This window comes from Taudactylus pleione, unplaced genomic scaffold (genome assembly GCF_031769625.1).
Source record: "Taudactylus pleione unplaced genomic scaffold, aTauple2 ptg000579l, whole genome shotgun sequence".
Lineage (NCBI taxonomy): Eukaryota > Metazoa > Chordata > Amphibia > Anura > Myobatrachidae > Taudactylus > Taudactylus pleione.
The window spans coordinates 7681210-7693731 of NW_028284981.1; the positions used below are offsets into that span (position 1 = coordinate 7681210).

Consider the following 12522-nt stretch of genomic DNA (forward strand, 5'->3'; position numbering starts at 1 on the left):
ACTCCTGATTATATCTCTCATACATAGAGATTATGCAATAGGTGATATTTACCCTGAAAAAAAAAAAATTTATATACACACACACAGAAAATGAGTCCCTGCACAAAGATCTCTGTTTATTAGAATAAATATTGTGTTTCCTTCATGAGTTCTGGGAATGTGAGGCATGTGGAAATGAGCTTTTCAGTAGCGCACAATACTGCTTCTAGTCTCTGGCGACGCGGATAAGCCTCCGATGAATACGCACGGTGACATCACAAACATAGGAGGAATACGGGTGGGACGGGAGCCTCCTCTGACCTGGTTTGTTGTGAACACCACATTGAGCAATGTGTGTGACGTTTATGAGAGCTACCCCCCCTCTCTTGACATAGTGGAACAGTCCACTATAAATCATCCTCACAGGAAACAGTAGGATTGACGAGAAGATACCATTTTAGCCTGTCTGGAAGGGGCAGTGACTTCACTTTAACATCCACAGGCCACGGCCTGAGCCTCTGGCGAATGTACACCCTGCACAAATGGTTTAGGGTAGGGGGCGACTGCTCCATCTGTTTCAGGGACTGGTGTAAGGCGGTCACTTTGCCCGCATGGGCATTGCAGCTCTCTGTGTTGATTTCAAAGTTTCTGGGCAGAATGATTTTTGGAGACTGAACGATCATGAGGTCCAGGACACTCTCCGCTTTACTCAGCAGCTCCACAGAGTCGCGGTCCTCGCCGCTGCCCAGGTACGTGCATAGCCTGTCAAAGACTATATGGAAGCCAGACCAGCAGGACGGGCCGTGCTGCGAGCAGTTGTACGAGGCGCCGGACTCCAAGAGGAAGCGCAAGAGAGGATAGTGGAGCTTGAAACTCTTCAGGCACGCGTGTGTGAGGGACTCGTGGGACGGGCACTCGCTGGGGTCCGCGCCATGTGCCATCAGCAGCTGGCTGACGCGGAAGCAGAAGCGATTAATCAGCTTTGCTTCCTCTTGGTCGGATCCCACAGTCTCTCCCAGCAGGAATATGATGCTGGAGAACACGGTGTCACAGTCCTTGGTCATGGCCTTCACGTCGGCACCTAAACAGACAAACGCTGCAGGTAAACAGCAGTCTGGACATGCACCGACAAGCATTTATCATCTACACATTCTCATAGAGCACTCAGCTAGGACAAAATGCTAAATCAGGCTAGGATGAGGTTTACATTCCAAGTGCATCTACAGTCAGGAAGCCTTACTACTATTTACACGTCATCTTGCAGCTTTTACTAGATACATTGCTTTGTCTTTCTGGAATAGTTTTGTGTTACATCAACCGTATGTAGTGTACATTCTAGCACCCTACACCTGTCACGGGATGCAGTCAGGAAGCCGACAGTCGCTATGCCGACCGCCGGCTTCCCGACTGTCAAATCCCGGCAAGGTACTAATGACAGGCATCGAGATCCCAACGCCTGTCATTAGACCTACGCCGGGAGCCCGACACCCGGCATACCGATCGAAGGTAAGCCGGGCGGGGAGGGGTTAGGCAGCCCCCCGGGAGGTTTGGCTAGGGGAAGTGGGGGGTTAGGGTTAGGCACATAGGGGGGATTAGGCACCCCTAAAGGAGGGTTAGGGTTAAGGGGTAGAATTGTGTTAGTTTTACTTACCTTTTTTAGCTTCAGGATCTTCACCCCTGCCGGTCTTCCGCTGTTGGGATTTGAACTGCCGGCCATGCGGCTGGCGGTATAACATACTGATTCCCCTGTCGCAACCTGTACAATTCCTCTTTCCTGTCTGGGGTGTTGCTCTCTGCTCTGGTGCTTCTAGCATACTCTAGTCTGTATCACAGCAGTTTGATGAATTAGCTGAGTGTGCTAGAAGCACCAGAACAGAGATGACACTCCAGGCATGAAAGAGGAACTTGCACGGGGTTGTGACAGGTGCAGGGTGCTAGAATGAACACTACATATGTATCTTAATATTTAAAACTCAGCACCCAAAATGTTGGATTCTCTCTTACCTCACATGCCAAATGCTCTGATCCTGGAGGTGAAAGTCGGCCTACCTCCTAACACTGCAACATTTGGTGACATTTATTACACAAACAACAAAACAAAGTATAAACCTCCAGTACTCCGCAGCATACATTAGTGGTCACCTCAATTAGGAGCGAGTTAGCGAAAGCGAGCCTGCATCATAAAACTCGCATAAATGACGTGAATGCAGAGAAAGGCAAGAATCAATTAGAAATGGGGACTCGCGCCTAGGCCGTGCGACTTTTCTACAATAAGGGAAAAACGTGGGGGAATCACTGTGGACCCCCAAAAAAGTGGCAACTAAGATAGCAAGACCATATAGATGGCTGTTAGTGGCCATAAGGACAGTATTGGGGGTTCGCACATGGCGTGAAATGGTTGATTTTTTTTTTTTCTCTTTTTATGGTGAAGAAATGATAACAAGCGTTTTTCAGCAAATTAAAATCTTTACAGTACTTTGGGGTACAAAAAAAAGGCTCTGATGTGACTGCACCTTACTCTGCTCCCCGCTAAGTGTTCCTGTAAGACCACGTTATCTGCCCAGCTGAAATTACACTATGGCCTGGTCATCCTCTAGCGGTGAGAATACACTTCGGCCACGGTCACAGCATTCCCGTTGCCGTGACTTGCGGCTCCGGCATACGGTCAGCGTCACTACGGGCACAACACTACAGGCACGGTCACTGACGTGCAGCTTACGGCACATGGCCAGTGGTTAACTACAGGCTACAGATACTATCACTGGCCGTGACTTGCTGGCTCCGGCGAGTGATTAATATACGGAGCGGCAGCAGCTTGTTCTTCTCCCCATTATTTTGGGTATACACAGATCCCCTACAAAAGGTACTATTGTGTTTGTGTGTGTATATATATATATATATATATATATATATATATATATTCTGGAGGGCACTATTATGAGACTGTTCTCTAGCCCCCATATATCGATTGATCTTTAAACTATATTAGATCTGCTTGTTACCTAGTATTGTGTGTGATTTCATTGAATAGCACTTATAGTGGGATGCTGAATCTGTTAGATTGTATCTTAAAGTTATGATTTTAGTATTGATACAATTGTGATCATATTGGCTGCAGTCATAGCTATATGTGATATTATGTAATTAATAATAAAAAAAATTATACACATTTTGGGGATGTGTTTGTTTTTAATCCTGGCGCAGACTCCTGTATTTTGTACAAAAAAAAAAAGTGTCTCCAAAGTGATTTTTCAGTGTTTTTATACATATTTGTACAAAGTTGTAGATCCCAGTTAAAAGTGTTTATTTCAAGTTCAAAAGCCCCTCTCCTGTCAGTACAACACCTCCCCCATCATATACACCTCCACGCACCTCTCCCCCCGTCATTTACACCTCCACGCACCTATCCCCCCATCATTTACACCTCCACGCACCTCTCCCCCCATCATTTACACCTCCATGCACCTATCCCCCCATCATTTACACCTCCACGCACCTCTCCCCCCGTCATTTACACCTCCACGCACCTATCCCCCCCATCATTTACACCTCCACGCACCTCTCCCCCCGTCATTTACACCTCCACGCACCTATCCCCCCATCATTTACACCTCCACGCACCTATCCCCCCATCATTTACACCTCCACGCACCTATCCCCCCATCATTTACACCTCCACGCACCTCTCCCCCCGTCATTTAACCTATTATTGAGCTTTTTAAAGAAATTCAGCAGAACACAACCATATCTTTATACCCAATTATATTAAGTAAGCTCCTCCAAGTCCACGATTATTCAGTGGGAGTACCAGGGATTCTGCAGTGTCCCGACATTTTTACATTAAAATAAAGATTTTCCCCACTTTTTCACCTACTCAAGGAGCTGAGCACAAAAATACCTTCTATTTCCTCAAAGCTCGGTGCGCGTTCACCATGAGAACGGCTCGCAAGACCCAGTTCGCTCCTACTTGAAAAGACCAGTTTGTAACAAATAACAGCTAAAAGAGTCCTCCAAATAACCATCATCATCCTGACATTCTTATGGTGCATACACACGGTCAGATATGTCAGATGAACGACTGAATGATTTGCAAACGATTGAACGATTTCAGCCTGTATTAAAATGAATGAAATCGACCAAATCTGACTACAAACACATCAGATGTCAGATATCGTTATCTGACAATCGGGAACGCGCATCGTTCATGGTTGCCCACATGTCAGATTTTTCTTTCAGATATGAACGATTTTTAAAATCGTTATCGTTCAGATCTGAAGAAAAATCTGACCGTGTGTATGCACCATTAGAGCAGACAGTCAGTCTACAAACAAACACCACACACAGCAAATGTAAGCACAATCTGGGCGCCGAGTCACCTACCTCCCTCCAGTAACAACCTGATATTTTCAGTGTTGTGGATCTGGACCCCGTCACTGCTGGCCAGAGCATGTAAAAGCGCCGTCTTACCTGTCGAAAAGAGGGAGCAAGCTGATCATAAGAAATAAACTTTAAGATTGGTGGATCACTGGAACAATGGCCCTCATTCAGAGCCGTACGCTGTGAGCAGAGCGCACGCTCTAAATGAGGGCCGGCCTCCATGAAAATGGAGCGTCGTCCTGGACGCTCGTATAGCTGTGGGTCACCACCCACAGGCTATACGAGCGTGCATTGTGATGGCCGCGATGATCGTGACCATCGCGACCATCGAAACTGCGAGCCGGAGCCTGCGGTTGAGGTTTTCAACCGCAAGCTCCGGAGTGATTTTGGCTCTATCAGAGCCAAAATCACTCCCACTGACATCACTAGTGATGTCAGTGGGCCGGCTTCTGACGGGAGGCGTTCCCGTGGGAACGCCCCCGTCAGGGAGGCACGCCTACCAAAGGGGGCGTGCTGTCAATCAACATCGACAGCACGCCCCCTTTGATCAGACACAACGAGCGAAGGACTTTCCAAAAGTGTTTTATACAAAGAGGTGTCATAGTTATAGGAATATTAAACAGTGTCTCAGACTTGCCAGTTACACCTAGCAACAAACTTAAAAAAAAAAAAAGAAGTGTTTCAAAATTAATACATTTAACTAATGAACTATCAATTTGTTTTTATACAAATGTCCTACATAGGGCCGGATTTAATTAGCCGTTAAAAGCCGTAATCGGCGAAAAAGTTTTGCCTATTTCCGCTTTTCGCCTGTTTGCGTCTTATCTCCAAATCCAATTCCAGGACATTTTTGCCTAAGCGGAAACTCAATGCACTGAAATAGGCGGAAAAGTTTCTCCATTGAATGGCAGGCGGAAAAAAGTGCAAAACCTCTATTTTGGGGTGCAAATGTGGGTAATTGATTCAGAACCCTTTGGACATCCTCCCTCCCAAATGGACAGAGCCAAAAAAAAAAAAATATTACCTCAGAACACCTAAAAAAAAAAGGCATGTAATTTTTGGGGCGAACGTGAAAAAAGTGGGGAGTCAGGGATTAAAACCTAGCGAAATAGGTTTCTTGGGGGGCTGTATGGATGGGGGAGGTGTTTTTAGAATTGCAGGTGCATGCAGCAGGTGGATTTTTCACTTTTTTTTTTAAAGTGCACTTTATAGACTCAAAAATATGCTAGCTCCCATTTTCAAGTACCCCAAACTTTGACTGGACTATTTATTTTCACCAAAAAATACTTTCTATCATTCTTCAACACTTTTACGAATGTGCTCCTAGAAAGCTTTTAACACAACTTAAGGACACAAAAGTAAGTCTATTAGGGCTAATCGTACACATCTGTAATGATTTCCAGTGTCAGTGCGTCTTATTTTGTGGTACAGACTGATTCCCCCAATCTATTCAGTACTTTCCGCCTGTTATGCATTCACCTATTTGCGTTTTCGCCTGTTCTGAAATTGACTAGGGCGAAACGCGTTGAAGCGCAGGCAGCGAATTCGCGGCCCAAACTGGCGAATGCGGCGGAAGGTCCAACAGGCGAAAAAGTCTGTGACTTTTCGCGGCTAATTGAATACGGGACCTAATGTCACAGGCTAGCTTCCTGCTGCCTTACTATAGTTCTTACACTAATGAGTCCCGGTAAGGGAGTAACGGCGGCTGTCAGAATAACACTGCTCAGGCTTACATTAATTCTGTGCCTGCAAATGTCTTGCCACTTTTATATTCAGATGGATTTGTTCCGTTTGGGGAACAATTTGCTATTTCTTTCCTACATTTAGAACACAAGAAAAATATCTTATTACCTATCACTTTTATATGCCTCCCACAGATTGATTATATAGGTCACAGGGCAGGAGGGTGCAGGGGACTCCCATCCAAACGGGGCACAATTCAGAGGGCGCAGGGGACGTTTACCCAGGCACTTTACTGGCGGAGTTTAAAAAAATGATAGGAGCTGATTGGTTGGTACTTTATATCCATTTATTTTATCACTCTCCAAGGCTCTCCTTAGTACATAGAACCCTGTACCCCCATCCACGGCTTAGTACATAGAACCCTGTACCTCCATCCACAACTTAGTACATAGAACCCTGTACCTCCATCCACAACTTAGTACATAGAACCCTGTACCTCCATCCACAACTTAGTACATAGAACCCTGTACCTCCATCCACAACTTAGTACATAGAACCCTGTACCTCCATCCACAACTTAGTACATAGAACCCTGTACCTCCATCCACAACTTAGTACATAGAACCCTGTACCTCCATCCACAACTTAGTACATAGAACCCTGTACCTCCATCCACAACTTAGTACATAGAACCCTGTACCTCCATCCACAACTTAGTACATAGAACCCTGTACCTCCATCCACAACTTAGTACATAGAACCCTGTACCTCCATCCACAACTTAGTACATAGAACCCTGTACCTCCATCCACAACTTAGTACATAGAACCCTGTACCTCCATCCACAACTTAGTACATAGAACCCTGTATCCCCATCCACAACTTAGTACATAGAACCCTGTACCTCCATCCACAACTTAGTACATAGAACCCTGTGACTGTTACTGACCGTTTCTGTCAGCTGTGTTCAGGTCTGCGCCAAGCTCCAGAAGTCGCTGCAGACACGGCAGCCTCTCCGGTTCCTCACTAGCCAAGTCCAGGGGGCTACTTTCATGAATCTAAAGAGAGAATGTACAGTGAGGGTCTCTGTCTATTGCTGGGATACAAAGCAGAGCCATTCAGTGATACCCCTAAAAGATGTTTCCACCCAAATATATCACCCCACCCCCGTCTGTTTATTCACATCAACCTTTTATACGTAATGTTCACTGAGCGCTGTGCAGACACCGTCAGGCACTGCAATGATTTTACATGTCTATAGACCTGCACTGTCACACAGGTCATCCCCCACTCTATTACACTGTAATGTAATACGTTCTATTATAATATGCTGTGACATATAACGCGTGATCATGTTTGGAGAAGTCAGGGGGCTGTGGAAACTCAGATCAGGCATCGATCAACCAGTTTCCATGCTGGGATCTGAGCAGAGCGCAGACCTCAGCACTGACATCCCCAGCATGGGGAGTGTAGATATAAATGATACATTCTATCTGTGACATCATTATGTATACATCCATATAACAGAGATCGTTTCTCACCCTGTCTCTCTTGTTTATATCGGCTCCACTCTGCACCAGCAGCTCCACCATGTCAGGCTGGTTTCGGAGGACTGCGATGTGTAGTGGGGTGTAATACGTCACAGGATCTGGGAAGGAGAGAATTGTTACTGAGCCATAGCAAAAGTCTCCATTGTCACTTTAAGCAAATATTTTAACAGCTTGTCATAACATAAGTGAAATATATACAATCTGCCTTAGTGATTGTATCTATAGGTCCTTAATAAATGTCCTACGTGTGTGTGCGTGTGTGTCAGCACCACTCTAGAGTTCACTCCACAAAATGATGTATCCAACGTTTCACCTGTTCACTATAGCACCATGCACCTGTCACAACTAGTGCAGTTCCTCTTTCCTGTCTGGGGTGTCACTCTCTGCTCTGATGCATCAGCTGAGTGTGCTAGAGGCAACAAACTGCTGAGATACAGACCTGAGTGTGCTAGAAGCACCAGAGCAGAGAGCGACACCCCAGGCAGGAAAGAGGAACTGCAAGGGTTATGGCAGGGGCAGGGTGCTAGAATGAACACCATCACCCCTGAAGAAAGTTGAAATAAACAGAAACGGCAGCTATATCCCGCTGTGTAGTATAGTTGTGCAGTTGTCTAGTGAGTCCTAGGAGTGCCACTGTGTCTTGCATCTTGTACATTTTCATTTTCAAAGGGCACCTGGAAAATAAATGAGTTCTGATGTCAAAACTTACAATCAATGAGCTGTGAAGTCATCACTTCTGTGTTCTATAGGAAATTTTGCTGTACCTCCCAATAGCCTTATAATTTGCAGCAGTGGGCATACTAGTTCATATATACAATGTCTCCTATACAGAACACATATTTACCCTCAAAGCCGAGATCTGCACCATACTGCAGGAGGATTTCAGCAGCAGGAACGAGCCCCAGCTCAGCCACCTTTAACAGGGAGTAGCTTATCCCCTCCTTGTAATACGCAGATTGGCAATGTCTCTCCAGCAATTCATTCAGAGGTTGAAACTTGTCATTATCACCGGCCAGGAAGCTGAGGAAGAAGCGGAACAGGAAGTCTGAGGTGCACAGGAAATATATTTCCCATATGTATAGATAATAGATAGAGTGTTCATTCTAGCACCCTACACCTGTCACAACCAGTGTAGTGCCTCTTTCGTGCTCTGATTCTTCTAGTACACTCTGGTCTGTATCTTAGCAGTTTGTTGCATCTGCTGAGTGTGCTAGAAGCACCAGAGTAGAGAGTGACACCCCAGGTAAAATAGAGGAACTGCGTGGTGCAGGGTGCTAGGTATAGTCCCGATATGGTTTTATAACATTTTCATAGATCTTTGAGCAATAACAGAATTCATTTTTCTGAAAGATACTTGGATTTTAGGTAAACTGTTTTTGCATACAACTCACAAAGAGTTTTAAATAAAGGCCGTCAGTGTGTAACCATACCTGGCAGTGCTGTGAGTTTGCTCTGAGTCATGTATACCCACTGCTCCCAGAATCTCATCTACCAGAGGCTGGTATTCAAATATTATCCTCCGAAAGCCGTGGAGGAAAGGCATACTGGGAGCTTTGTCTCCAATCTGTAAAGCGGCAGCGTAAGACGATGGTAAGTACACAACACAAAGCGATACATACTAATGACACATCTAGGGGATGTTTAGCAAAAACATGTATTACAAATACAATGTCAGCAGTAAATGAATGCTACTCTCCTAAAAGCAGGTAGGGCACAGATGTTTTGTTACTGAGGCTATACACACAGGGATAACCACCATAGGAGCAGGCTGTGCACTAATTATATATATATATATATATATATATACATATATACACACACATATATACACACACACGAAGATATATATAGGTTTCAGGACACATGTGAAGTACACAGGTTCTCTGGCTATTAAAGCTTGAATTCACCCAGCGGCAGAATCTGTGTAATCACGTGTGCCGAATTAAAGGGATGCTATGCCATACCCATATATACAGAGGTGGTGGGGGTTGTCTTGGTCTTTCGGGCAATATTGCACCCCAAAATGTCTGGTTGCACCACTGCTTTTAGATAACAGTTTTGCATTGTTATAGTTCAACAACAGCTGCAAGTGGCATTCCTCTACTGCAGGCCTGGCCAACTTGTGGCTCTCCAGCTGTTGTGAAACTACAAGCCCCAGCATGCCTTGTTACAGTTTTGCTATTAGGGAATGCTATAACTCTGGCAAGGCATGCTGGGACTTGTAGTTTCACAACAGCTGGAGAGCCACAGGTTGGCCAGGCCTTGCTCTACTGCCTAAGCTGTTTACAGCCCACATACTAGTAATATATACTGTAACACAACGTGCATAGGTGGGAGACTGAAAACACACACTGCAAAGATACTGCAGCCCTGTGTGGTGACGTCATACCAATGCCCAGGTAGAAGCATGACGTCACTTTCCGAGTAAATATCCCACCTTATGACTTTAAACTCGGAAGAGGCTATAAGGGTGCCATCGGTTACCCAGTATCCTCCCAGTAACTCTCACCTGCAGCAGCACTCGGCTCCGAACAGCGGAAGCGGAAGTTGCGACTCCCGGCTCTAGAGAGAGGAGGGCATAGCAGGGGCTTCACCAGCGGCGGCGAAATACTGTCTGACCAGCAGAGGGCACCAGAGAGATATACACTCTCCGTCCAGCAGGGGGCACTTGATGAATGACTGTAATATACTCTCCGTCTGTGATGTACAGTCTCCATCCAGCAGACGTGTTGATAAAAGAGTTTGCCCTCTGAAACGTCGGGACTCGGCAGGTGACAAGTGTGTATGCAGTGTTTTATTTCAACTGGAAACCTACGAGTGCCAACCAACTGTTTGAATATGTATATATATATATATATATATATATATATATATATATATATACATATACACAACCTTTTATAAATACATATATATGTAATATATCATCATCCATTATAGTGATATGTGGGTTATTACATCTCAGCGTGCATGCCATTTTATTTCAATGCCACAGCAACACTATGTTGTTTCCTGCAGCTATTTAAAATATCTACTGATGGTGCGTACACACTACTAGACGATATTTTACACAATTCGCCCAATTTCGACGCATCGGAAACAAATCGTGTAAAGTATGTCCAAATCCTGAGTGTCCACCCATGATCACCTTGCCGATGCGCGTCCCCGTGGGTCGTACATGTGTGCGGTGCGGGGCCCCATTGGACCCAGGGGCCCGTGTTCCCCGCACACCCTGCACCCATTATAAATACACCCCTGCACCTGAAAGTATATTGGGAAGAATGGTAATCCGGAAGCTGCACACTAGAGAACTACAAGGCTGTAACGTATTGAATGTCAACAGTAAAATGAATCTTAAGCCGAGTACACACTGGAGCGATGTCTGGCCGATTTGCCGCTTCGTAATGACAAATTGCCTACACCTCTTAATGTGTACGGGTGATTGTACGCTCCCGCGGTGGCTAGAAGCAGTCGCTACATCAACCTTGCAATAGCGCTAGTGAACTATTCACTTCACAAGTATTATTATTATTACAAATGACAAAACTAAAATCTCAGGAACTGATTCAGAGGTGAACGCAATGACGATATTTACGCAGATTGAGCGATTGTCAGCCATTGCGTATACGTGTAAACCGCACTGCAGAGCGATTGAATTGCGAATACGTTCACACAGAGGATTCACTCGCAAAATGAGTGTCAGGTAGTCAATGTTTGGGGGAGGTAACGGGGTCGCTACAAAAACGCAGGCGTGTCAGACCATTTAAACACTGTTCTCAGGACGTGCATAAATTAGCCACTGTGTCCATGCTGGCAGCAGGAGAGCCCTCTCTGTGTCTGGAGACTCGCTGTGTCTACAACAGCTTAAACTAAAGCAGGCTACACACAGTACGATGCGATCCATGATCCGGCGGCTGACATAACGGGCAGTCCCCACACACAAAGCGATCTGGTGCCTGACCACCCGATATGCCGCCCTCCCCCGCATAGACCATCATGGGATCGTACATCACTTCTCCAGATCTCTTGTGCATGCAGAGAGATCTGGAGCAGCGACGGACGACCCCACGGGAGCGCACAGCGAACGATATCATGCCCACACACTGAACGATATAGCTGCGATATTCCAATCCGGCGGATCAGCCGCTATATCGCTCCGTGTGTGGGGGCCTTTACTCAGAAGGCTGACAGCTGCCTGATCTGCGTTCGATGTTTCTGTTTTTGTGCATGAGCGGTGGATATGAGATGCTGTCAGTGGGTGTCTCTTGGCTATAGGCCACGATGGAGTCATTAGCATATTCGCGCAATTGCAAATCCGTGAGAGATCACAGCTGCGATTACATTAGCGTCCATCTCTGGATCAGGCCCTCTATCTACAACTACAGCAGTGTTCAAAATAAAAAAGGTCAGACTATTTAGAGAGGTGGCCTCTGGGCCTGATTCAGAGCCGCTCGTAAGCGGCCGCTCGTTCGCTCCAAGTGATGTTCGCACATCTGTGCATGCATATGGGTCATAATGCGCATGCGCCAACCAGTCATTGCGGTCGGAAATCGAGTGCTCGCTAAATAGCGAGTGCCTGCTAATTTGAGTGACAGGATGAGGCGTTTGTGGGTGGTAACAGGGGAAGGTGCTTGAAAACGGGGAGTGGTGATCCGAACGCAGGCGTGCCAAACGGTCAAAACAGGCGTTTTAAGGGTGTGCATAATTAACAAAGCAGCGTCATCAACCACGTCACTTGGTTGTTTCTTAGCCTGAACTGTGCGCATGATTGCGGTAAGAAAATCCAACCACAAGAATAGCGAGCAGTTCAGACGCCTTTCGATGTACTCGATTAATCAAATAAATAGCGGAGATGACGTAGGATTCGAGCGGCCAGGGGGCGTCTTTACAAAATAGCGAGCGCATGTTTCGTTCGCTCGCTCAGACATAGAGG

The 12522-nt window shown here is 45.9% G+C and overlaps 1 protein-coding gene across 2 annotated transcripts; it reads right to left on the reverse strand.

Moving 5' to 3' along the window:
* Positions 1 to 91: 91 nt before the first annotated feature.
* On the reverse strand, positions 92 to 10203 carry ASB6 (ankyrin repeat and SOCS box containing 6). Of its 2 annotated transcripts, none has more exons than XM_088453467.1 (7): positions 10099 to 10203; positions 9020 to 9153; positions 8434 to 8609; positions 7581 to 7687; positions 6989 to 7097; positions 4360 to 4446; positions 92 to 1060 (listed from the first exon to the last, which is right to left on the reverse strand). In XM_088453467.1, the coding sequence occupies exons 2-7, from the start codon at positions 9130 to 9132 to the stop codon at positions 387 to 389; spliced, it is 1266 nt and encodes a 421-aa protein (XP_088309593.1). In that variant the 5' UTR covers positions 9133 to 9153; positions 10099 to 10203; the 3' UTR covers positions 92 to 386. The 2 variants fall into 2 exon arrangements, with proteins under 2 accessions (XP_088309593.1, XP_088309594.1); XM_088453468.1 differs by lacking the exon at positions 10099 to 10203 and adding an exon at positions 10027 to 10098.
* Between the last annotated feature and the right edge of the window lie 2319 nt (positions 10204 to 12522).